Source organism: Bos javanicus, chromosome 29 (genome assembly GCF_032452875.1).
Source record: "Bos javanicus breed banteng chromosome 29, ARS-OSU_banteng_1.0, whole genome shotgun sequence".
NCBI lineage: Eukaryota > Metazoa > Chordata > Mammalia > Artiodactyla > Bovidae > Bos > Bos javanicus.
The window spans coordinates 41,711,014-41,738,416 of record NC_083896.1 but is presented as its reverse complement, the minus strand read 5'-3'; the positions used below and the strand labels follow the sequence as shown (position 1 = coordinate 41,738,416).

The 27,403-nt window shown below is 43.8% G+C and overlaps 1 protein-coding gene and 1 non-coding gene across 2 annotated transcripts; both read left to right on the top strand.

The window, feature by feature from the left end:
• On the top strand, window positions 1–27,039 carry LOC133241349 (solute carrier family 22 member 6-like). The gene is made up of 10 exons (XM_061406716.1): window positions 1–522; window positions 9,029–9,132; window positions 11,321–11,475; window positions 12,631–12,799; window positions 13,155–13,278; window positions 13,436–13,539; window positions 15,200–15,414; window positions 15,564–15,672; window positions 26,252–26,455; window positions 26,785–27,039. Exons 1-10 carry the CDS (start codon window positions 154–156, stop codon window positions 26,852–26,854), a joined length of 1,623 nt encoding a protein of 540 aa, XP_061262700.1. The 5' UTR covers window positions 1–153; the 3' UTR covers window positions 26,855–27,039.
• Window positions 16,336–16,408, top strand: TRNAE-UUC (transfer RNA glutamic acid (anticodon UUC)). Its single transcript has one exon. It is a non-coding gene; the product is annotated as a tRNA-Glu (tRNA).
• Window positions 27,040–27,403: the final 364 nt, after the last annotated feature.

Sequence of the window (27,403 nt, the reverse complement as noted above, 5' to 3'; positions counted from 1 at the left end):
TAGTTCGGGTGACTTAAGGCCACAGCAGAACCAGGAACTGATGAACTGAGAAGACAAAGAACAGCCTGTCTCCTCCCCCCTGCACCAAAAACCTGGAAACAGTTTGTGGGAGCAACAGGCCTCCACTCCCAGGCCCCTGCCAGGTCCTACCCCATGGCCTTCAATGACATCCTGCTGCAGTTGGGGGGAGTCGGCCGCTTCCAGAAGATCCAGGTGATTCTGTTGACTCTGCCCCTGCTCCTGACGTTTTTGCACAACACCCTGCAGAACTTCACCGCCGCCATCCCCACCCACCACTGCCGCCCACCTGCCGACACCAACCTCAGCGAGGACGGGGACCTGGAGGCCTGGCTGCCCCGGGATGGGCAGGGGCGGCCCGAGTCCTGCCTCCTCTTCACCTCCCCCCAGCGGGGACCGCCCTTTCCCAATGGCACAGAGATCAACGGCACAGGGGCCACAGAGCCCTGCCCCCACGGCTGGATCTACGACAACAGCACCTTCCCTTCCACCATCGTCACTGAGGTGAGGAGCCCTGGGCCCCCAGCTTCTTCTCCCAACCCCTGTGTCCCCATCTTACCATCCCCACACATACCCACACACACACAGACTGTGCAAACCTGACCTGAATTTGTCCAAAGACCCTGGAGCTATGAAGCGTTCTGCCCAAAATGCAGGACAGAAAACAGGGGTTGGAATTGAGGTCTTCCTGGTAGAGAAGGTTATGGAACGCCTTGCAGAAAGCTGTTCCCTGCCCCTCCAACCTCCCCCAGAGAGAGAGAGATACTGCTGCTGGACTTCAATAGTCTACTTTGGTTTCCCTGAGAGTAGGAAGGTGTGGGAGTGGTACAGAGAGGTGGAGAAAGGAGGCAAGCAGAGAGTGGAGGGCAAAGAGAATATTCCTGAGCAGGGGATTCTGGGCTCAGAGTCCTAGAGACAAAAACAATTTCCTGACTTCGTCTAGAAATAGCTCTCAGCAGCTGGGGCCAGGAGATGGAGAGCAGCCAAGGAACTAAGATGGGAAAGAGAACAGGGTTATGGGGAGGGGGAGGGTCCTTTCATCTCTAGTGATTTAACACCCCTCCCCCGAAACACACACACAGTCGATTGTAGAGTCTCCCTGGCCTGCTAAATGGTTCATCCGGCTGAATTCTGCACTCTGTAGCTGTCGCATGGATCGTGCTCTTAACATCTGTTCTAGTCAATGGTCTTTTGGTTGCAAGAAAGAGAAGCTGTCTCCAGTCAGCTCACGAGGAAAGGGATTTCAGGAAATCCAAGGGCAGGAAACAAAGCGTGTCCAGGCTTCATGGCAACTGGAACCAGGGATTGGAGCGCCAGAGGCATCACTACACACTCACTCTATGACTCTCCTCTCGACCCATTTCGTCTATGTGCTCATCTTGCAAGACGACTGCTAATCCCAGCTCTGCCCCATTACCTCTCAGATTTAGGGCCCACCACCAACCGAAGGGGCTTCCCAGGTAACACTAGTGGTAAAGAATCTGCTGCCAATGCAGGAGACATAAGAGGCGCAGGTTCGATCCCTGGATTGGGAAGATCCCCTGGAGAAGGGCATGGCAACCCACTCCAGTATTCTTGCCTGGAGAATGCCCATGGACAAAGGAGCCTGGGGGCCTAGAGTCCATGGGGTCGCAAAGAATCACATGAACTCACCAGCCAGAACATTTCCGTAAATCTTAATTCAAATTCTTAGAAAAGGCTCTGATTGGCTCAACCCAACACATTGATGAGTAGCCCCCGTCACAATCCTGCAATTGGCTCAGGTGTCCACATTTAATCTAATCATCACACCAAGGGACAAAATACTGGGATTATGTGGCCCCTTGCCTGGTAATCAGGGCTGTGCAGAAGGGGCTGTGGGTGAGCACAGTCTCCAGACCTGCCTGATGCAGCATCAGTCTGAAAGCGGTAGGAGTTAAGCCATACTTCCCACTAGCCAGACCCAACACACAGAACTACAAGGTAAGTAAGGATGGCTAGTCCTCCTCCCTCTGAGCGTCATAAGCCATCCCCTCCTGGCATGGCTGAGGGGGAATGCCTTCCTTATTCTCCAGCCTCCACCCAAATTCTGAGACATCCTCTTCCGCCCACCTTAACTTGTATGCTATCAATCCCTCCAATTCTGCTTTCCCGTTTCCCTTCTTAAAACTCTGCACCCTGCTTTCCAAGTTCGACAATACTCCAGGAACTATTAATATCAACCTTGTTGTTGTTCTTCTGTTCAAAACAGCAGGCAGTGTGATCAGAAGCTCAAATTTATTTGGATTCCTTGCCATCTGAAGCAAAGAATCTGGGTGAGTGAGCACCTTAGCTTTCCTTCTAAATGGAGAGTTAGTAGTCATCTTCTCATCAGTTTCGGTGACTGACAAAGCCAGATGCCTACAATTTTCCTGAGTTGTGGGGAGAGGCCAAGAATAATACAGTCCTCTTCCAACAGGTACTGTGTGTGGGACCAATGTCCACAATATTTTAATGAACACAGCCAGGATAACTCTTCCTTGGGCCAATAATGCCAAAGGCTGCACCAGAAAACACTTCATTAGGATAATAGGCAGCTTACATGTATAGCCCAGTGTGAAGCTGGACCTTTTGAGTTGTGAAGCAAATGCAATAGCCCACAAGTTATCAAGGGTTGCTTAAGCAAGAAGATTAGTCTCAATGAAGATGCTCCACCCAGGCCACATGGCTATATCTAGTAGGCACAGCAGCACAGGTCTCCTGAGGAAGACAGGTCCTAGCTTGCCCCTTGGAAAGAACTCCTAAAGGGCCCTGTATCCCAAAGGGATACTTCATCCCTCTGAATGAAAAGCAAAAAAAAAATTAGTATAATAAGAAATAAGATGCTAGCTTTGGGTTATAATAATTAAAAAAAAAAAAACCTACCTGAGCTCTTCTCCTTATTTTCTTTTTTAGTATTTATTTATTTAGCCAAGTCAGGTCTTAGTTGTATCACGCGAGATCTTTCTTTGCAGCACACGCACGGACTTTCTAGTTGCAGCAAGCAGGCTTCAATATTTATGGCACACTGGCTGATTTGCTCCAAGGCAAGTGGGATCTTAGCTTCCCGACCAGGGATCAAATGTGCATCTCCTGCATTGCAAGGTGGATTCTTAATCACTGGACCACCAGGGAAGTCCCCTCCTATTTCCTTCTGAATTAAAATATCCTGAGTATGCTCCTTGGAAGAAAAGTTATGACCAATCTAGACAGCATATTAAAAAGCAGAGACATTACTTTCCAAACAAAGGACCTTCTCGTCAAAGCTATGGTTTTTCCAGTAATCGTGTATGGATGTGAGAGCTGGAGTATAAAGAAAGCTGAGTGCTGAAGAATTGATGCTTTTGAACTATGGTGTTGGAGAAGACTCTTGAGAGTCCCTTGGACTGCAAGGAGATCCAACCAGTCCATCCTAAAGGAGATCAGTCCTGGCTGTTCATTGGAAGGTCTGATGCTGAAGCTGAAACTCCAGTACTTTGGCTACCTGATATGAAGAACTGACTCATTTGAAAAGTCCCTGATGCTGGGAAAGATTGAAGGCGGGAGGAGGAGGGGACAACAGAGGATGAGATGGTTGGATGGCATCACCGACTCAATGGACATGAGTTTGAGTAAACTCTGGGACTTGGTGATGGACAGGGAGGCCTGGCGTGCTGCAGTCCATGGGGTTGCAAAGAGTCGGACACTGAGTGACTGAACTGAACTAAATAATTGGCAGCTTCTATCTGAACTGTATGAGTCAGGACTCCTGTTTGCTAGTGGCTGCAATTCAACTCAAACTAATCTGAGCATGAAAAGAGGGTATAAAGGTTCCCATAACCCAACCACAAGACAAACAAAGGCAGAGCTGGCTCTAGGGCCCATGGGAACCAGGGCCATGTGTGCAAGACCTTTGTTGGCGTTCATCTGTTCTCTGCATGATGGGCATGTAACTATGACACAGATGCTTCGTTTAACATTGCCACTGCCCATTCTGGGCTCACTTCTAATAACTGTCTCTCTGCTTCACCTTTTTAAAAATTGTTTGAATAATTTTATTTATTTACCTTTGACTGTGTTGGGTCTTCATTGCTGTGCGGACGTTTTTCTAGCTGCAGCAAGCAGGGGATCCTCTCTAGCTGTGGCACAAAGGCTTCTTGCTGCGGTAGCTTCTCTTGTTGCTGAGCCCAGGTTCTATGGGGCCAGGGCTTCAGTAGTTGCGGCTCCCAAGCTCTACACCAGAGGCTCAATAGTAGTGGCGCACAGGCTTAGTTGTTCCAAAGCACGTGGGATCTTCCAGGACCAGGGATCAAAGTCATGTCTCCTGCATTGGCGGGCAGATTCTTTATCACTCACTGAACCAGCAGGGAAGGCCTCTCTGCTTCAACTTTGAAAAATTCTGGGAAAGACATTTTCTGACCTGGGTCGGGTGCCCACTCCAGATCCAATGACTACAGCGCAGGGAGGGCCTGAGTTACTATGAACGGCCGGCCTGAGTCCGCCTTTCACTTCTGTTCCGCAGTTGAACAGCAGTTACCATTTCGTGGCTCTACTTCCTGGCCCCGCTGCCATTCGTTTTCTCTTTTTCTTTCCCCTGAGGCCAGTCTCACAGCATCTTTCATTTATCACAGGCTTTATCAAGTTAGCAGTGCAGAGCTGTCCTAGACAGCAATTCTGAGTCTCCCTCAAATCCACGACTACCCATTCCTATGCTTTGGTTCCTTAGGGACGAATAAACAACAGGTCCTGTTGTATAGCACAGGGAACTATATTCAATATACTGTGATAAACCATAATAGAAAAGAATATGAAAGAGAAATACATGTGTGTGTAACTGGATCACTTTGCTATACAGCAGAAATGAACATAAGCATACTGTGAGGTACAATGTAAATAAGCTTTGGCGTATATATATAAAGCACTGTATCAGTTCAGTTCAGTCACTCAGTCGTGTCCGACTCTTTGCGACCCCATGAATCGCAGCACCCCAGGCCTCCCTGTCCAGCACCAGCTCCCGGAGTTTACTCAATTGTGTGTGTGTGTGTGTGTGTGTATACATATATATATGAGGCCCAGGAGCACACAGAGGTATATGACCCTCAAGAGCCTCAGGTGCACATGAAGAGAACATATATAGTAAAAGTCTGTGCTCACCCTAAGGTGATATAACCCCTTGAACTGTTGCTTTCACAGACGACAAGTACCTTAGGGCAAAGCAGAGGCAGATAAATTCTTTCTGACTACATATTCCATATTCATTTATCAGTTTCTATTCTGAACTACACCCAGATTTCATCACTAGGCTGCATACAAATTGTGTTCTCTTCTCACTCCTCTGACTTCTTTTGTTATTTGACAAATCCTTATTTTTCCATTTTCTCTAAAATTGATAAATCTATTTTTAAAATTGTATTGAAGTACAGTTGATTTCCCTGGAGAAGGAGATGGCAACACACTCCAGTATTCTTGCCTGGAGGGTTCCATGGACAGAGGAGTCTGGCCGGGTACAGTCCATGGGATCACCAAGAGTCGGGCACAACTGAGCAACTATCACTCACAGTTGATTTACAATGTACTTCATAGTGTACTTGTGTTCATTTCTGCTGTATAACAAAGTGATCCAGTTACACACACACACACCCACACACACACATATATATATCTTCTTTTTCATATTCTTTTCTATTACAGTTTATAACAGGATATTGAATAGAGTTCCTCATGCTATCCAGCATGACCTTGTTGTTTATCCATCCTGTACACAATAGTCTTCGTCTTCTAATCCCGCACTCCTAATCCTCCCCTCCTCCAGCACTTCTCTGACTTCTCTCCTCTTTCCTACACTCTCTTGCTTCTCATCCTTCCATTCCTCAGTTCCAGTCTATCTTATTCCTAACTCCTCCCTACAATGCGTCTCCATCTCCACGGTCGTATTCTATTCACCAGTTTCCAATAAGGACTATTAAAATGAAGTCCCAGTTTGACAAAACCCTAAAATCTTTTTTAAATAAAAGTTATATCAGATAACACATAGAATTACAGAAAAGTAGTTATTTGAATAAAACAGCAATAAAGTCCATTGCTTTTTTTCACTTTTCATTTTATATTCCAGTTCAGTTGCTCAGTCATGTCCGACTCTTTGCGACCCAATGAATCACAGCACGCCAGGCCTCCCTGTCCATCACCAACTCCTGGAGTTCACCCAAACCCATGTCCATTAAGGCAGTGATGCCATCCAATCATATTATCCTCTGTCGCCCCCTTCTCCTCCTGCCCTCAATCTTTCCCAGAATCACGGTCTTTTCAAATGAGTCAGCTCTTCGCATCAAGTGGCCAAAGTATTGGAGTTTCGGCTTCAACATCAGTCTTTCCAATGAACACCCAGGACTGATCTCCTTTAGGATGGACTGGTTGGATCTTCTTGCAGTCCAAGGGACTCTCAAGAGTCTTCTCCAACACCACAGTTCAAAAGCATCAATTCTTCTGCACTCAGCTTTCTTCACAGTCCAACTCTCACATCCATACATGACTACTGGAAAAACCATAGCCTTGACTAGACGGACCTTTGTTGGCAAAGTAATATCTCTGCTTTTGAATATGCTGTCCAGGTTGGTCATAACTTTCCTTCCAAGGAGTAAGCGTTTTTTAATTTCATGGCTGCAGTCACCATCTGCAGTGATTTGGGAGCCCCAAAAAATAAAGTCAGCCACTGTTTCCCCATCTATTTCTCAAGAAGTGATGGGACCGGATGCCATGATCTTAGTTTTCTGAATGTTGAGCTTTAAGCCAACTTTTTCACTCTCCTCTTTCACTTTCATCAAGAGTCTCTTTAGTTCTTCACTCTCTGCCATAAGGGTGATGTCATCTACATATCTGAGGTTATTAATATTTCTCCTGGCAATCTTGATTCCAGCTTGTGCTTCCTCCAGCCCAGCATTTCTCATGATGTACCCTGCATATAAGTTAAATAAACAGGGTGACAATATACAGCCTTGACGAACTCCTTTTCCTATTTGGAACCAGTCTCTTGTTCCATGTCCAGTTCTAACATGTTGCTTCCTGACCTGCATACAGGTTTCTCAAGAGGCAGGTCAGGTGGTCTGGTATTCCCATCTCTTTCAGAATTTTCCACAGTTTGTTTAGGGCTTCTCAGATGGCTCAGTGGGTAAAGAATCCTCCTGCAATGCAGGAGATGCAGGTTTGTTCCCTGGGTCAGGGAAGTCCCCTGGAGGAGGACATGGTAACCCATTCCGGTTTTCTTGCCTGGGGAATCCCATGGACAGAGGAGGCTGGAGGTCTACAGTCCACAGGGCCGCAAAGAGTCAGACATTACTGAAGCGACTGAGCGTGCACACATGGCTATTTAACAATGTTGTGTTAGTCTCAGTTGTACAGCAAATTTATTCCATTATGCATATACCTGTATCTATTCTTCTTTAAATTCTTTCCCCCTTTAGGTTGTTGCATAATACTGAGCAGAGTTCCTGTGCTATACAGTAGGTCCTTGTTGATTACCCATTTTAAATATAGCAGTGTGTACATGCCCATCCCAAACTTCCTAATTATCCCTGCCCTCCCCCTCTTTCCCCCAGTAACCATAATCTCCTTCTCTCAGTCTGTAAGTCTCTTTCTGTTTTGTAAAGAAGTTAATTTGTATCATTTTTTTTGTTCATTTGGTTAAATGTATTTGTTCTTTTTTTTTTTTTTAGATTCTGCATTAAGTGACAGAGAGTGATATTTCTCTTACTCTGTCTGAAAGTCCATTGCTCTTCTGAGAAAGTGTTCAAATGCCAGCTTCCCAAATTGTATATCATGTGGTGTGTGCACAGGGTATTAATAGTCCCACAGTAATAATTAAATTCACAAATAAGGACTTCTTTCCAATCAAATCAAGATTATCAAGCAATTATACCTGAAGGATGAATTCATTTGGATATATTAATACACCCTAGGGAGCATTCCCTAAACATCCTGGTCATCCCAGTCCCTTTTCCTTTTTCTTTTTTCTGTTAGCGAAAGAAATGAGTTTTAAAATTCACTCAAAAGTATACAAAAATTAGCTCTTACTTGTAAATGAAATGCCACACTCATTTGTCATCTTTACTTAATTTTAGAGGCGTCTGTGAGCAGTATGATTTTTCTCCAGGTTCTAGAGATGTTTTACTCCACCTCGAAATGAAGTACTTTTAAAATGGGAATCTTTTTTCTAATATTCATTAAAAAGAGCAACAAAAGTTAAACTATTAGTTAAGGTATTCAAGTGCTGCTTACACAAGATTGCAAATAACTACACCCTCTCAGACTTGCTTATGGAAAGTTAAGGGAAGGATGCAAGGGTATTCCACAGAACCCTAGGTCAAGAACTTGAGCCCAGTCTTATGAGAGACCACAATCAGGAGGTTGAGGAGAACCAGCGCATCTGGACTCTCCATCCCTACCTCTCTGGCACTGTGCTGTCACCCTGATCTCTCTGACCAGGTTCCTCATCCTTCTTCCCCTCAGCCCTCCTCCTCTCCCCCTCCTCCCCTCCCCCTCCTCCCCCTGCCTCTCTTCCCCTTCTTTTTTTCCTCCTCTCCCACTCTCTCTCTGTCGCATGATTTCTCAACTCCACTTCCACGTTGTTCCACATTTGGCCCTCTCATCCCAGCTTTAAGTGTCCTTACAAACCTTGCTTCTCTGAGTCCCTTTTCCAAATCTGTAAGAAAAAGAACCAGATTTTTAATTCTGTCAGTGTTCTTCAGCTGCACCCAAGGAGGGACAGGTTAAGGAGCCCTGAAAGAGGGTTAGCGATTAGTGCTTTGAAAAAGGGGAGCAGGCTACTCAGTCATTCCCAAAAATATCTCTTACGTGTTTTGAAATCACTTGAATCATTATCACCAGGAGAAGATGGCAAGAAAGATTGTGTGACTCAGGGAGGCAGGCTCTCCTTATGTGCCGGTCCCAATCCAACATACTCAGCCCACCAGGAAGGATGGAGTGGACTGTGGTGGGGCCAGCCTGGCTCTCCTTGACTCTAGTTCTTCCTTCCTTACAGTGGGACCTTGTGTGTACACGCAAGACTTTGCTGCAGTTGAGTCAGTCCATCTTCATGGCAGGAATACTGGTCGGAAGCTTGATGTCTGGGATCATGGCAGACAGGTCAGTGATGAACAAGCCTGAATCAAGGAGCAACAGCATAGCCCCTCTAGGCTGGACACAGAGGGGAGACTGGCAGCCCTGAGAATCCAGAGAGGGACACAGAACTGATCCACCCAAGCCTGACCATGTCTGGAAGGTCTGTAGGAATCACACAACTGTCTATCAGCACTTTTCAGGTTCACCTCCTTTCAGTTCCTCCTCACAATACCCTTGTGAAGCCAGCATGAATGTTACCATTAACTGCATTTTACTAATGAGGACACTGAGATTCAGGGATGCAGATAATTTGCCCAAGATGCTTAGAAGGAACCCAGAAAATTATGTTGTTAGTTTTGAGGAGTGGGATTGGAAAGAAGAGAACTTTTCACTCTTTGTTATTATACTGTTTGAACTTTAATGGTAATTCATTACTTCTGTGATTGTGTACTTTTTTTTTTCCCATCTGCTCTGGGTCTTTGTTGCTGCTCGAGGGCTTTTCTCTAGCTGCAGAGAGCAGGGACTACTCTGTGCTGTGAAGCACAGGCACTAGGCACTCGGGTTTCAGTCACTGCAGCACACAGCCTCAGTAGTTGGGGCGCATGGGTTTAGCTGGTCTGCAGCATGTGGCATCTTCTCGTACCAGAGATTGAATCCAAGTCCCTGCGGACTTAACAGGCAGATTCCCATCCACTGTGCCAGCAGGGAAGTCCTAAAGTAAATATTTAATGTTTACTTTTTTAAAAAAAGTACAGTCACACAGCTAACAAGTGGAAAAAGCAGGACAAGAATCCAGATTTTCTGACACCCAGAAGAAATTGCTTCCCACCACTTCTGCCTTGTGTGTGACATGTGAGTGTCACAGAAACACAAACCTGGCAATCAATAGCAGTGAGGGACCAGCCTCAGGTCTGCCACAACTGTGCACCACAAGAAGGTTATGCCACCTCTCTCAGACATGGCTTTTTCACCTATAAAATGGAGGCTGTGATAAGGGTTAAATTAGTACCTGCAACTCAGTGTTCGTTACCCTAACCTTGACTGTCTTCCAGGCCAGAGACCATAAAAATAACCATGGGATGAATATTAAGAGGCAGTTTTCTAAAGAATAAAATTTGAGGGTGTACCCATGGCTGATTCTTATTGATGTATGACAGAAACCCACAAAATTCTATAAAGCAATTATCCTTCAATTAAAAAATAAATAAATTTTTAAAAATTTTAATGAAATTTGAAAATACTATGTCACAGCAGATCAAAGACACAAAATGAGCTTTATTATTCATAAAATATAAGCCACAGTCAAATCCATTTTGAAAAAGTATAAACCTTGCATAGGTTTCCCAAAAATAAAAATCCCATAAACCAAGCTCATGGATACAGAGAAGAGACTGGTAGTTGCTAGAGACAGGGAGGAGGGGATGGCCAAAATGAGTGAAGAAGGTCAAAAGTTACCACGTTTAAGCTACAAAATAAGTAAGTCAAGGGAATGTAATGTAATGTACAGCATGATGACTGTGCTTAATAATCCTGTATTGCATTTGAAAGTCACAAAGTGAGATCTTAAGTGTTCTCATCACACACACAAAAAATCATGGTAACTATATATGGTGATAGACTTTAAGTAAGATTTATTGTAGTGCTCATTTCACAATGTATACAAATATAGAATCATTATATTATACACCTGAAACTATTTCACTGCTGTATGTCAATAATACCTCAATTTAAAAATACATCACAAAAGGCTGTCTCCTAACAGGAATGTTGGTTGTTTCTATCAACCAACAGTCAAAGACTCAACCACACCCCAAAGCAGTAGTTCCCAAACCTTGGAAGCGTGTTAAAAATCAGGTTTCTAGCATACCTTCCAGATATGCGATAGGCCATAAGTGGGGCTCTGGTATCTGGATTGCTTTCAACACACCCCTGTGATTCTGATGAAGGCGTGTGACTCCCTCCACAGAGGTTTGCTGAGATGCATCAGGACCCTGGACAGCAGCAATCCAAGGATCCTCCCAACAACAGGTCCCCTAGATGCCAACCTTCACCCAATTATTCTCCGCCTCCCATCTCAGCATCTACCCCATGGTCACATGCAGGCAGCCTCACAAGCACCTGTTAGATTGCCCAGGGCATCAGGATGAGACAGCCAGGGACACGGGACAGGGGAGCAAGCATTGTGCTTTCCAGGTTTCCCCTCCTTTCACAGGCTGGGCCGCCTGAAGGTGCTGACCTGGAGCTACCTGCTGTTAGTGGTCTCAGGGACCTGCACTGCCTTCGCCCTCAACTTCTCAGCCTACTGCATTTGCCGATTCCTCTCAGGCATGGCTGTGTCGGGTGCCAGCAGCTCGTCTATGATTCTGAGTGAGTGGGAACCCAGGAGGGTCAGCTCATGGGGACTCCTCAATCACAAGGGTGCAGTGACCCAGGGAACCTGATAGATGCAAACCTCAACTCCTTCCCTGAGTACCTGTCCCAGCCCATTCTGATCTATCTGGGTCTTTCCTGGAGTAGGTAGTGCTCCAAGAAAAAAAAAATTAAGATCATGGCCTCTTTGGTGGCTCTGATCATTTGGGGCTGGAATTTATAGGTATTTAGGAATCATTGTAAGGATGAACTAAGTAAAGACTCAGAGACTGGAGTGGGGTTGCTTAGAGAAGCCAGGGAATCTTTTATTCAACACTTGTTTATTAAATACAATTTCAAAAGGCATTTAATTGTGTCACATCCAGCACTGTGGATAAACAAGTGAACAAAAAGACACTACCCATGACCTTAAAGAGTTAATAGTAGACTGGGTGAGCTGCCAAGCAGTTACAAATTGGTTTACTAAAGGTGAGGATGGGGGCTATCCTGGATGATGTGGGAGTTCAGAAGTGGGGTGCTCAATCAGGACTTGGGGAGCCAGGAAATCACCCCAGAAGTGGTAACATCTAAGCTCAGAACTGCACAAAATGTGAGGCAGAAAGAGAGGAAGTAAAGTTCTTGGGCAGAGTTCTAGACAAAAAGAAAAGAATATACAAGTCCCTGAGGCCAGAGTATGACCCCTAGGAGGAAATGAAAGTGCTGCAGAATGGCCTGAGCATAAGGCTCATTCATCTCTATTTCCCAGGTCAAGCAAAGGCCATGGCACAGGATCTTCAACTCTAAATGCTTGTTGAATTAAAACGAGTTGAAGGAAGTGCAGAGGGAGCAGCTGTAGGCAGGTCAAAAGAGGTTTGGGAGAAGCAAGGAAATATGAATGTTGAGGTTGGTGACACTGATTAGGAGCGTTCATAGGAATTCAGAACCTTCTAGACCATCCCTACACACACACACACACACACACACACACACACACTGAACCTAACCAAATATCATACCATCCTTACCTTATCCAATGAGGGGCCTAGGGGTGCAGAGCAGGACTGAGCTCACGAGATGAGCCCTTCCACTCCAGTGTGAGGCTCCTCCTCCACCCCCCAAACATACACATACTCACACAACCGACTTCAACCGAAGCTCTGCTCTTCTCCCCAGGTCTGGAGTGGTTGCCCATCCATGCCCGTCCAAGTCTGGGCCTCCTATTAGGATTTGTTCCCAGCCTAGGCCAACTCTTCCTGGCTGGCATGGCTTACACTCTGCCCCACTGGCGCCACCTGCAGCTGTTGGTGTCTCTGCCCCTCTTCATTACCTTTGTCTACTCCAGGTGAGTGGGACCTCAGTGTAAGGTAGAGTGCTCAAAATAAGTCACAGATGGATATAGCATCTCCTAGAACACCCCTTCCCTTCCTCCTTAAGTATCAAAGCAGAGCAAAGCAAAAAGAATCAATGTCCACACTGATAGGTGAGGAAGACCATGGCCAGAAAGGACTAAGACTTGTCCCAGGTCTCCCAAGTAGACAGGGATAATCCTTGAAGTAGAACCCAGAGCTCCTAACCTCAGCCCAGGATTCTTTTCACCCCTCCCAGCTGTCTTCCCACTCTGGTCTGTGCCTTTCTCAGAAACCCACAACTCTGTCAATTCAGGCTAAATTCATGCCACCCCCAAACCCCACCCACAGGTTCTTCGTAGAGTCTGCCCTCTGGCACTCCTCCTTGGGGAACCTGGACCTCACCCTGAAGGCCCTGCAGAGAGTGGCCCAGATCAATGGGAAGCAAAAAGAGGGCGCCAAGCTGAGTGTGGAGGTGAGACCCCCTCCCAAGACCCTCTGTGATACCCCACCAGGGCTCCTCCACCTGCCCCCCCATTCTAGAATCCAGGTCGTCTGGGGCTTCCGAGGAAGAGGGTGGAGGGAGGGGTCCCCAGGGGAAGCTAAGTGCTGAGCCCCATCTATCCAAACAGCTGCTCCAGATGAGTCTGCAGAAGGGCCAAGCCCAGCCATCGATGCTGCAGATGCTGCGCTCCCCTGCTCTCCGTCAGCTCTTCTTCTGTATCGTCCCACTGTGGTAGGTCCATCCCCACTCATGTAAGAAAAAGACAAACTGATGGGCAGATAAGCAGACTGAGGAAAACAGGACATCCTGGGTAGGTGGGAGGCTGAGGGAAGCCCCGCCTCCAGTGGGAAAGGACATGGGTATTCTGGAGACTCAGAGGGCTCCCCACCTGCTGAGGGAGAGAGAGAAAGCCCAGCTCTACCTCCTCTCCTGAGCTTGCATCTCAGCCAAGCGGCACCACTGACCTTGAGAAGAAAAAAAAAAGCAGCCACCCCAAGAAGCCCTGAGCTTCTGGACCTAAGAGTTCTGTATCACAGGCTCTCACGTTCTCCTGAAGAAGTCTGCATTCTTCTAATTGCCATGTAACAAATTACATACTTAACAGCTTGAAATAGCACACACTTATTAGCTCACCATTTCCATGGGTCAGGAATCCAGGCAGAGCTTAGCTGAGTTCTCAGCTTAGGACTTCACATTCTCATCTGGATACTCAACTCGAGAAGACTCCACTTCTAAGCTCACCCAGGTTGTTCAGTAGCCCAGTCATGTCCAACTCTTTGCGACTCCATGGACCACAGCACACCAGCCTTCCCTGTCTTTCACTATCTCCTGGAATTTGCTCAAGTTCATGTCCACTGAGTCAAAGATGCCATCCAACCATCTCATCCTCTGTCGCCCCCTTCTCCTGCCCTCAATCTTTCCCAGCATCAGGGTCTTTTCCAATCAGTCAGCTGTTTGCATCAGGTGGCCAGAGTATCGGAGTTTCAGCTTCAGCATCAGTCCTTCCAATGAATATTCAGAGTTGATCTCTTAAGGATTGACTGGTTTGATCTCCTTGCTGTCCAAAAGACTCTCAAGAGTCCACAATTTGAAAGCATTGATTTTTCAGCTGTTACCTGAACTTATTTCCTTGCAGTTGAAGGGCTGAGGCTTCTTGCTGGCTATCAGCTGGGAGTTAACCTCAGCTTCTAGAGATTGCTCTCAGTTTTTCACAAGGACTTTCCCACCATGGCTGCTCACTTCATCACACCAGCAAGGAGCATCTCTAGAGTGGGTCTGCTAGCAGGGGCCCATCCTGGAGGCTGTCTGCCGCTATGTCTTCCTAAATACTATGCAATGTGTCCCTGGCAAGGGGGTCGTTTGCAGTTGACAAGAGTATAACCATGATCTCACTTGATTTGCATACTTCCATAACTGTTCTGAAGGAAAACTTAGAGGGCGGCAGAGGATGAGATGGTTAGATAGCATCACTGATTCAACAGACATGAATTTGAACCAACTCTGGGAGACAGTGAAGGTACAGGGGAGCCTGGTGTGCTGCAGTCCATGGGGGTCACAAAGAGTTGGATGTGTGAGGACACACACACGTGAGTGCACACACACACACACACACAGAGCAGGGAAATGGAAGGAGGGGAAGAGGACCTGTTGTGAGGTAAAAACATTATTTTCTCCTAGGTAATTTTTAAACATATGATAGATAACATTCTTTTTTTCTTTAGAATTAAAGGAAGACTTTCTTATCTGCATTCAAAATATAAAAAACCCACTGAAAGATTAATATAAGGCCTAAAGGAAAGAACAGATAGTGAGAGCAGTTTGCCAACTGTAATTACCATGTAGACGTGGTATGCCTACTACTCAAAGCATATCCCCTCTGTTCCTGCCCCAGGTCCATACTCCTTTTCAGCCTTTATGGCATGGTCATGAGTCTGCAGAGTTTCGAGATCAACATCTACCTGGCCCAGGTGTTCTTCATGATTGTGGACCCACCATTTTATTTCCTGGGCTTTTTGGCCACCAAATCACTTGGCCGCAAACGTACCCAAACAGCCTCCTTGCTGTTGTCTGGCGTCTTCATTGTGACCTGTGCAATGATACCTCTGGGTGAGTACCGCCCCATTCCAGCTCCCGTCCTGGTCCTTCCCCCAGCCTGGCTGTCAATCTGGCCCAAGTCAGCTACCCAGAGGGTGTGAAAAACTCAAGGCTCCTCCAAATCTTTCTCAGCACGTTATCACCACCACTTTTCCTTCCAGATCACATATTCCTCCGCATCACGATGGCCGTGATAGGAAAAGGCTGTTTGATTGGCTCCATAAACTGCCTCTTTATGTATGTGGGGGAGCTGTACCCCACAGTAATGCGGTGAGTGGGGGAGTTGGGGAGGAGTCCTGGGATGGAACAATCAGGCCCTAGGCCCAGATGGTTTCCAGTCGGAAAGAGCACAAAGGTCAAGCAATTATTTTTTAAGGCAAGAAAGAAAAAAACACACAGAAACTAGAACAAATTAAAGACAAAAAGGAAGATGGTACTAGTAACTCAAAATACATCAGTCGATACAATAAATGTAAACAGATTAAACCTACCAGTTAAGAGAGAGATTTTTTTTTACCTAGGTTTTTTTTTATCTAGTTCATGATTTTATCTAGTTCAAGTGTAAACTACATGAACTAGATAAAATCAATGTGGATTATCTGGTAGGTTTAATCTGTTTACATTTATTGTATTGACTGATATGTTTTGGGTTACTAGTACCACTCTCCTTTTTGTCTTTAATTTGCTCTCATTTCTGAGTAGTTTTAAACAGATTAAACCTACCAGTTAAAAAACAGATAATCCAAGTGGATTTTATCTAATTCATGTAGTTTACCAGAGACCCATCTAAAACGTGAGACCATTAAAATCTTAAATGTGGAGAAATAGAAAAGGATATACTAGGCAAGTATTAACCAGAAGACAGGTAGTTAGAGAGGTCAAAATAGACTTTAAGAGCAAAAAAGTACAATAGCTAAGAATATGGCCCAGAATTCCCTAATGGTCCAGTGGTTAGGACTCAACACTTTCACTGCCAGGGCCCCAGGTTCAATCCCTGGTTGGGGAATTAAGATCCTGCAGGTCACATGGTGCAGCCAAAAAACAAAAAGAATATGGCTCTGGTATAAAAGGTAACTAGTCTAAATGTTCAGTCATCTTAACTATAAAACACAAATAATAATAGTACCAGAAATAGATTAAATAGAAAATAAATATATGAAAGAAAGTCAAAACAAAAAGTCAATCTTTGAAAATACCAATGAAATGGGCAAATGCCTGGTAATAATAATAAATTTTTTAAAAGACTAGACATGAATAAATACTGGGAATAAAAAACTGAACAATAGATCTAGAGTAGTTAAGATGCAAAAATTTAATTATGTAAGTAAAGATGCAAAAAATCTACAAACAAGTCTATACTGATAAATTCTAAATTTGGATTAAATTGACAAATTCTTTGTAAAAATAATATAGGAAAACTAATTCTAGAATAAATTAAAAATTTGAATAATAAACTTTAAAATCTCATCTCAAAAGAACACCCTGCCCAGATATTAATACAAGTGAGTTCCACCACATTTTCAAGGAACAAACCTTCCAGTGTTATATAAATGATTCCCCAAAACAGAGAAAAAGGAAAACTATGTCAACTACATTCTGTGAAGCAAGGTGATACTGAAACCAAAGGAGATTAGTTATGAAATGAAGATAACAGGCCAATGTTACTCATAAACAGATACAAAAATCCTAAACAAAATATTAGAAAAATGAATTCAGTGATGTATAAAAAAAGATTATACATGATCAAGAAGAGTTGATCTCAAGAAAGCAAGGATAGTTTTACATTAGAAAATACATTAAGGACTTCCCTGGCAGTCCAATGGCTAAGACTTGGAGCTTCCACTGCAGGGGGCACAGGTTCAATCCCCTGTCAGGAACTATGATCCCACATGTCATGGAGCATGGAAAAATATATATAGATATAGATATAACCACATTAACAGATTATCATCCCAATAAAATTTAAAAAAACAAACCTTGAATAAAAATTAACATCCAGGGACTTCCTTGGTGGTGCAGTGCTTAAGACTTCACCTTTCAATGCAGGGCATATGGGTTCCATCCCTGGTCAGGGAACTAAGAGCCCACATGCCTCACAGTCAAAACATCAAAATATAAAACAGAAGCAAAATCCAATAAAGACTTTTAAAATGGTTCACATCAAAAAAAAAATTTTAATTAACATCCATTAAAAACAGTCTTAGTAAAACAACAATAGAAAAAAAATTAACTTGATAGAAACAGCTACCAAAAATCCACAACAAATACTATTATTAATGGTGAAACTTCAGAAGCATTCTCTGTACATTTGGGAATAAGACCAATGTGCCTGCTATCTCCCTTTCTATTCAACATCATCCTAGAGAGTGTGATCAGTGCCTGGGATAAGAATAATAAAAGAAACAGGACTGGAAAGGAAAAATCAAAGCTATCACTACTTAAGGAGGATGTAGCTGTCTGTATATAAAATAGATAACTAATAAGAACCTACTGTTCAACAGAGGGAATTCTACTCAATACTCTGTAATGACCTATATGAGAACAGAATCTAAAACAGAGTGGATATATGTATATGTATAACTTCATTGATTCTCTTTGCATATAGCAGAAACATAATATTGGAAGTCAACTATAGTCCAGTGAAAATTAATTTTAAAATATACATATAAAAATCTAAAATTATTAGACATAGTAAAGTTTGGCAAGGTGACTGGATACAAGGTCGATAAATGAAAGATCAAGGGACTTCCCCGATGGTCCAGTGGCTAAGACTCCACCCTCTCAATGCAGGGTGCCCAGGTTCAACCCTGGGTCAGGGGACCGGATCCCACAAGCCTCAGCTAAGAGTCCATGTGCCGCACTAAGTCCTGGTGCAGCCAAATAAATAAATCAATGTTATAAATAAATAATCAATTGCAGTCTCTACTCTTCCAAAAGATATTTTTTTCAATTCCTATATCAATAAAAATGTTTAAATATATTAAAATATATTAAAGAAAATGTAAATAAATGTATTATGTGCAGGGATAGGAAATCTCATAATGTCAACTCATAATTGACATAAGTTGATATTAAAATGTCAACGGTTCCAATATTGATAAATTCAATGCAATTCTGATGAAAATCCCAATGGATATTTTCAAGAAACCAGCAGGTAAATTCTAAAATGTATATAAAAGTACTGTGGGCCAAGTATAACTAAGGTATTTTTTAAAAAGAACAGAGGGAAAGGACGTGCCCTACCAGAAATTAAGACATATTATAAATTCTGGCTATAAAATTGTAGTAATTGAGATAGTGGATGCCAGAGCAGGAAGGGACAAACTGTCCAATGGAAAAGAATAGCAAGCCCCAAAACAGATCCACTGGGAAAAACACTGCAGGTGACTGGATAAAGCCTGGACTATTAAACAACTAGTACCAGGACATCTGGGCTTTCCTGGTGGCTCGGTAATAAAGAATCTGCCTGCAACACAGGAGACACAGTGTCGATCCCTTGGTTGGGAAGATCCCCTGAAGAAGGAAATGACGACCCGCTCCACTGTCCTTGCCTGCGAAATCCCATGGACAGAGGAGCCTGGTGGGCTGTAGTCCATGGGGTTGCAAGAGTCAGACATGACAGCAACTAAACCACCCACCACCAACAGGACACCTATTTACCTATATCAGAAATAAATAAAATCCAATCCATATTTCAACCTTAAAGAAAAATTAATTTCTGTTGAAGCGGGGAGGATTTCTGAAGACATTCTTTAAAAAGGCTAACCAAAAAAGAAACACTGATAAATTTTTCTATGTTAGATTTTTTTTTTCTCCTGGCCATTTGTTTCACCATAAACAAGGTGAAAAGAGAAAAAGAAGGTATTTACAAGGATTTGTACACAGCATTTATAAAGAACTTCTGGAAATCAATGAGAGGAAAAGACTATTTCCATTAAAGTAACAGAATAACATCGACAATAATCCCCCCAAATATAAAGTATTTTTAAATATCCTTGAAGTATTTTTAAATCTCCACCAAGGAGCTGGAAAACTAGGCCAACCATCTAAGGGCAGTTGGGAATTGGGAGCCCGGAGAGGTAAGCAGAGCTCCTGAGCAAGCGCTACACATGAGGAAGAAAGTCACGTGCATTCTCTCTGATCTCAGAATCAACTGCTTAACACAGTACTGGGGATCCTGGACAACACTGCTGTATTCAGAAATAAAAAGAAATAAGAAATTTGGTGTCTTCCCTGGTGGTACGATGGACAGGAATCTACCTGCCAGTGCAGGGGACACGGGTTTGATCCCTAGTCAGGGAAGATTTCACATGCTATGAAGCAACTAAAGCCCAGGAGCCACACCTACGGAATCCCATACACCTAGAACCTATTCTCTGAAACAAGAGACGCCACTGCAATGAAAAGCACCCCCACTGCAACAAGGAGTAGCCCCCACTTGCCACAACTAGAGAAAGGCTGAGTGCAGCAACAAAGACACAGCACAGCCAAAAATAAATAAATCTTAAAAAATAAAAATTAAAAGAGGAGTGTTTACAACATCATTATTTAGAGAGATTATGACCATCATCCTAAATAAACCAATAAAATCAATGTGTGTGTGCTTAGTTGCTCAGTCGTGTCTGACTCTTTTCAACTCCATGGACTTCAGCCCGTCAGGCTCCTCTCTCCATGGGGATTCTCCAGGCAAGAATACTGGAGTGGGTTGCCATGCCCTCCTCCAGAGGATCTTCCTGACCCAGGAATCAAACCCAGGTCTCCCAATTTGTAGGTGGATTCTTTACCATCTGAGCCACCAGAATCAATAAACAAAATTAATAAAACAGTTTAGCAGGATGGTGGTTACGAAATCAAATTACCAAATGTCAAGAGCAATAACATAGAAGCTATACCCTAGAAGCAGTAATCTAGAGAAAAAATCCAGAAGATAACCTAGAAAATCTTTGAAAATGAAGACACTATTCAGAAAAGCACATAAAGCAAGATATTACCAGGAAATTAACAGAGGACACCCAAGACTTCCATGGAGAAATTTTCTGAAACCTTCTTAAGATATAAAGATTATCTTAGTAAATGGGGAGACATTCCACACTCTTGTTTAGAATAACATAATAAAGATGTCAAGTTAACTTTTAGAAATTTATAGAAATTCAACAGAATCTAATCAGAATTTCAATTAGATCATTTTTAGGAACTCCAAAAATTATTCTAAAATTTATAAAGAAGAAAAAAGACCATAATTGCTAGTCAGTTCTGAAATAAAGCAAAGAGGAGTCTCTCACTCTACCATCTATAAAGACATATAACAAAGCCATGGTATGTCTGTGGCTTTCTTGGTGCAAAAAGAAACAAATAGAATTAATGAGAGGGCTTGGAAACTAATAGATACAGATGGAGACAAGGATCAGATGAAGACAGAGGCGGGGGAGGAGGAAGGAAGGGGAGGGAGAGGAAGAGGAAAAGAGAAATATGGCAACTATACTGATTCGATTATATCAAAAAGGACTTCTGCTTATTGAAGGATGCAATGGACAAATTTAAAAGACAGAGGAATTCCCTAGTGGACCAGTGGTTAGGACTCGGCGCTTTCACTGCTGGGGTCTGGGTTCAATTACCGATCAGAGAGCTAAGATTCCACAAGCAAGCCACAAGCAAAAAAAAAAAAAAATATATATATATATATATATATATATTAAAAGACAGAGGGTAGATTAGGAGGAGGTTTTTACAACATTTAACACTGAAAAGTTCAAATATTAAAAATATAAATGCTGCTGCTGCTGCTGCTAAGTCGCTTCAGTCGTGTCTGACTCTGTGCGATCCTGTAGACGGCAGCCCACCAGGCTGCCCCATCCCTGGGATTCTCCAGGCAAGAACACTGGAGTGGGTCGCCATTATGGAACACCTACAAATCAACAAGAAAGAGAAGGAATTCCAGTAGAAACTTTACAAAAGAAATAAATACATGGGTATTTTATAGACAATGAAACCCAAAAGATTAACTACATGAAGAATGAGATTGTCACTTTGCACACATTAAAGTGGCAACATTAAAAAGCTGGATTATGCCAACTGTTGTGGCCACAAGAGAATACGGAACCCCTAAATCCCCACGTGACCTACACGCACCACTGGTGGGTATGAAAGTTGGTGCTGCTATTCTAGAGAACTACTGGCAGCACACACACACACACAGCCCTAACCACTCCCTTCTTGGGCTTCATCTTAGAGAACTTTTCACATAGGAATGCGTACATGATCCATGCTCGAGCACACTCACTGCAGTGTTGTTTGAGGTCATGGCTGATGGGCAGCAGTCTAGACATTTAGGTGAACCATGGAGAGATGCCCGCTGTGGAGGGCTGTGCAACAGTAGGTAAACGTATAGGCATGGAAATACCTTTGAAACAGAGTGTTGAACTAACACAACATTATAAAGCAATTATACTCCAATAATAATAATAATAATAAAAAGAGTGCTGAATGAAATGAGAAATAGAATGATCTATTACTTATACCATTTAGGTAAATTAAAATATTTGTACACGAAACAATACAAGAACATATGCAAATAAAAAATGCATATCAAACGTGATAGAATAAGTTGACTTTGGCAAGGAAGGGATTGGGAGAGGAGAACGATATTATAGCTATGGTTTTTCTAGTCGTCATGTACGGATGTCACAGTCGGACCATAAAGAAGGGTGAATGCCAAAGAGTTGATGCTTTCGAATTGTGGTCCTGGAGAAGACTGTTGAGACTCCCTTTGACTGCAACAAGATCAAACCCCTCAATCCTAAAGGAACTCAACCATGAATATTCATTGGAAGGACTGATGCTGAAGCTGAAGCTCCAATGGGCCACCTGGTGTGAAGAGCCGATTCACTAGAAAAGACCAGACCCTGATGCTGGGAAAAATCGAGGGCAGGAGAAGGGGGCAACAGAGGATGAGATGGCTGGATGGCATCATTGACTTAATGGATTCAGTGTGCGCAAACTCTGGGAGATAGTGAAGGACAGGGAAGCTTTGTCTGCTGCAGTCCATGAGGTTGCAAAGAATCAGACATGACTTAGCAACTGAACAACGATGATTATATTGATAAAAAGGACTCAACAATTAAGATGGGGAATAAAAAGGCCTTTCAAGTACAAATGATAATAGAGGGTGAAGGTCATGAACTGAGCTTTATAATTAACTCAACCCTCTGCTTCTGGGGTTCAAAAAAAAAATGTAGAAAAAGAGAGAGTGACTAGGCTGGTACTTTAGATAAGGTGATCTGGGTGGGTCTCCTCTGTAAGGATCAAAGGCAAACAGTAAAGAATAAATGAGGAAAGAAAGGGATAGGGCGAAAGATAAGAACTGGGTAGTCAGGACACATCACATAGGAATTTAGAAAGAAGTCAGATTTTTTTCTAGCCTGATGAGATATCACTGGTGATTTTAAGCAGAGGGTGTAAGGATCTGAGTTACAGTTTTTAAAGATCACTTTGTGGGAATTTGGGGTTGACATACATACACTATTGGTTTTATTTGTTGTTATCCAGTCACTAAGTCGTGTCCAACTCTTTGGGACCCCATGGACTGCAGCATGCTAGGCTCCCCTGTCCTTCACTATCTCCCAGAGTTTGCCCAAATTCATGTCAGCATCATGCTTCAGCATGAGTCCTTCTTATGAATATTCAGGGTTGAATTCCTTTAGGATTGACTGGTTTGATCTCCTTGCAGTCCAAGGGGCTCTCAAAAGTCTTCTCCAGCACCACAGTTTGAACACCATCAGTCCTTATGAATATTCAGGGTTGATTTTCTTTAGGATTGACTGGTTTGATCTCCTTGCAGTCCAAGAGACTCTCAAAAGTCTTCTCCAGCACCACAGTTTGAAAGAATCAGTTCTTTGATGCTCAGCCTTCTTTATGATCCAACTCTCACATCCACACATGACTACTGGAAAAACCATATCTTAAACCATATGGATCTTTGTTCACAGTGATGTCTCTGCTTTTTAATACATTGTCTAGGTTTGTCATAGCTTACCTTTCAAGGAGCAAGCGTCTTTTAATTTCATGGCTGTAGTCACTGTCCACAGCGATTTTGGAGCCCAAGAAAATAAAATCTGTCACTTCTATTTGTCATGAAGTGATGGGACTGGCTGCCATGATCTTAGTTTTTTGAATGTTGAGTTTTAAGCTAGCTTTTTCACTCTCCTCTTTCACCCTCATCAAAAGCCTCTTTAGTTCCTCTTCATTTTCTGCCATTAGAGTAGCATCATCTGCATAGCTGAGGTTGTTGATATTTCTCCTGGCAATCTTATTTCAGCTTGTGACTCATACAGCCAAGCATTTCACATGATGTACTCTGCATAGAAGTTAAATAAGCAGGGTGACAATATACAGCCTTGACACACTCTTTTCCCAGTTTTGAACCAGTCCATTGTTCCATGTCCAGTTCTAACTGTTCCTTATTTACCCACATACAGATTTCTCAGGAGACAGGTAAGGTGGTCTCTTTAAGAGTTTTCCAGTTTTTTGTGATCCACACAGTCAAAGGCTTTAGTCAATGAAGCAGGAGCAGATGTTTTTCTGGAATTCCCTTGTTTTCCCTTTAATGTAGCGAATGTTGGCAATTTGATCTCTGGTTTTTCTATGTTTCTTGAACCCAGTTTGTACATCTGGAGGTTCTCAGTTCACATACTGCTGAAGTCTGGCTTGAAGTATTTTGAGCATAACCTTCCTAGCATCTGAAATGAACACAATTGTATGATAGTTTGGACATTCTTTGGCATTGCCCTTCTTTGGAGTTGGATTGAAAACTGACCTTTTCAGTGCCATGGCCACTGAGGAGTTTAATCTCTGCAACTTCTGTTAGGTCCTTACCATTTCTGTGCTTTATCATGTCAATCCTTCCAGGAAATGTTCCCTTGATATCTCCAATTCTCTTGAAGAGGTCTCTAGTATTTCCCATTCTGTTGTTTGGCTCTACTTCTTTGCATTGTTCATTAAAGAAGCCCTTGTTTTTTTTTCTTTTTTTAAATATAAATTTATTTATTTTAATTGGAGGCTAATTACTTTACAATATTGTATTGGTTTTGCCTTCTTATCTCTCCTCAATGTTCTCTGGAACTCAGCTTTCAGTTGGATGTATCTTTCCCTTTCTTTACCTTTCACTTCTCTTCTTTCCTCAGCTATTTGTAAAGCCTCCTCCAAAAGAAGACAACCATTTTGCCTTCTTGGATTTTTCTTTGGTATTTTGGTCACTGCCTCCTGTACAATGTTACATACCTCCATCCATAGTTCTTCAGGCAGTCTATCAGATCTAATCCCTTGAATCTATTCATTACCGCCACTGTATAATCATAAGGGATTTGATTTAAGTCATACCTAAATGGCCTACACTACCGATACTATATATAAACAGATAACTAATGAGAACCTCCTGTATAGCACAGAGAACTCAGCTTGGTGTTCTGTGATGACCTAAATAGGAAAGAAATCCAAAAAGGACAGGACATACATATACATGTAGCTAGTTCACTTTGCTGTACAGCAGAAAATGACATAGCAGTGCAAAGAAACTATAATCCAATTTTTAAAAATAAAATAAATAAAGATCACTTTGGCTTCCTCGTGGAGAATAGACTGGGAATAGAAGGGCCCAGAGTAGAAATGGGGCAACTCCCCTGGCGGTCCAGTAGCTAAGACTCTGTGTTCCCAATGCAGGGGGCCCTGGTTCGATCCCTGATCAGGGAACTAGATCCCACAAGCTGCAACAAAGATCGAAGATCCCTAGTGTCATGACTAAAACCCATCACAGTCAAATAAAATAATTTTTAAAAAACAAAAGTAGAAATGGGATGACCGGCCAGGAGCTTACGGCAATGGCACTGGCAAGAGGTGAAAATGACTCATCGTAACCTGGGGCTTCCCTAGGGGCTCAGTTGGTAAAGGATCTGCCTGCAATGCAGGAGACCTGGGTTCAATCCCTGGGTTGGGAAGATAACCTGGAGAAGAGAATGGCTACCCACTCCAGTATTCTTGCCTGGAGAATCCCATGGACAGAGGAGCCTGGCAGGCTACTGTCCTTGGGGTCACAAGAACATGACTGAGTGACTAACCACTTTCACAGCCTGGTGGGCAGTGGTTGTGGAGATGGAGAGGAGGGAGCTGATTCTGAATGTGTTTTGAAGGAAGAGCCATCCAAGGATGTGGGGAAATAAGGGAACAGGAGTCATCAGGACAATTACTAGATACTTGAACAACTGGGTCGTTCGACGTGCCCATCGATGTGCCAGGATGGGGAATCTGAGCAAAGAGCAGATGTGGAGGTAGAAACGAAGAATTCTTGCCATATAAAATTTGAGGGGCCTTTTAGACACCCAAAATGAAGGTGTTGGGTAGGAAGCTGGATATGGTGTCTGGAGCTTGGGGAAGAGGTTGGTTGGGGATTTGTTCACAGTTATACAGTAAGTTCAAATTGGAACCGGAACCCTGGCTTCTTGGTCCTGAAAACAGTTACTATCAACTTTCCTTTTAGCCAGCCAGGGTAAGTGCATCCCTGTGAAAAACAAATGAAAGTGTTAGTTGCTTAGTCATGTCCGACTCTTTGTGACCCCATAGACTGCAGCCCGCCAGGCTCCTCTGTCCATGGAATTCTCCAGGCAAGAATACTGGAGTGGGTTGTCATTCCCTTCTCCGGGGATCTTCCCAACCCAGGGGTCAAGCTCCTGTCTTCTGCATTACAGGCAGATTCTTTACCATCTGAGCCACCAGGGAGGAATGTGAAAGAAGAAAACACGATTGACAGGCAGAGTTAGGGCACTCACTGGCCTCACCGGGGTGCTCTCCCTCCCTGCAGGCAGAGAGGTGTGAATGTGACAAACTGCTTGGCGAACATAGGCAGCATTCTGAGCCCGCTGGTGGGCATGACCTCTGACCTCTACCCTTCCCTGCCTCTTTTCATCTATGGAGGGGTCCTCGTGGCTGCCTGCCCCATCACTGCCCCCCTGCCAGAGACGCGGGGGCTGCCGCTGCCCAACACACTGCAAGACCTGGAGAGAAGGTAGGCTTCCCCCCACACCCTCAGAGCTCTAGGACCGCACAAATCCTTGATCCAGTCCATTTAACAAAAAAAAAAAAAAACAGATCCAGGGGAGACCGGGGACTTGTTGGGGTCATTCAGCTAGACTCTGGTGGAGCCAAGGCCAGAATCCAGCCCTCTGGCTTCCCTGGTCCTGTTTTCACAGATAGACAGAGCCCCCTAGAATCCTTTCTGGGGCTCTCAACTCTTGGAAACAGTGGGAGATTTGGACATAAAGTGGGACAACTGAGCACAAACCTAAAAAGGATCCCCATCTCTACTCCCACACCCCGCTTCTCCTTCCCCTGTAGGTGGAAAGAGAAATCGGGGCAGAAGCAGCAGGAGCAGCAGATGGTCCCGCTCCAGCCTCCTGAGAACTGAGCAGGGGCAGCGGGTGGACGGAGTCCCTGCGTCCCCACACCAGGAGGAGGGAAGGAGAAACGGCAGCCAGGGGAGGATGGGCGGGGCCTCTACTGGACCTGGGAGGAGAATACTTCCCCGGGGCCCCCAGTCCCAGCCAGACCCATCCTATCATTTCATTAAAAACAGCTATGCACATAAAATGATTCCATTATATATATATTCTTTTTCAGATTCTCTTCCATTATAGGTTATTACAAGATAATGAATCTAGGTCCCTCTGCTATATAGCAGGCCTTTGCTGCCGCTGCTGCTGTTCAGGCACTAAGTCGTGTCCAACTCTTTGTGACCCCATGGACTGCAGCAGGTTTCTCTGCAATTGCCTGGCTTCTCTGTCCTTCACTGTCTCCTGGAGTTTGCTCAAATTCATGTCCATTGAGTCATGATACTATCCAACCATCTCACCCTCTGTCGCCTCCTTCTCCTCCTGCCCTCAATCTTTCCCAGCATCAGGGTCTTTTCCAATGAGTCGGCTATTAGTATCAGGTGGCCAAAGTATTGGAGCTGCAG

Bases quoted from the DNA above. Each gene is read 5' to 3' on its own strand.
- LOC133241349 (XM_061406716.1), top strand. From the start codon at position 154: ATGGCCTTCAATGACATCCTGCTGCAGTTGGGGGGAGTCGGCCGCTTC. The intron at 13,540-15,199 runs GTAGGTCCATCC...TTCCTGCCCCAG, and splicing joins TTCTGTATCGTCCCACTGTG to GTCCATACTCCTTTTCAGCC. The intron at 26,456-26,784 runs GTAGGCTTCCCC...CTTCCCCTGTAG, and splicing joins CTGCAAGACCTGGAGAGAAG to GTGGAAAGAGAAATCGGGGC.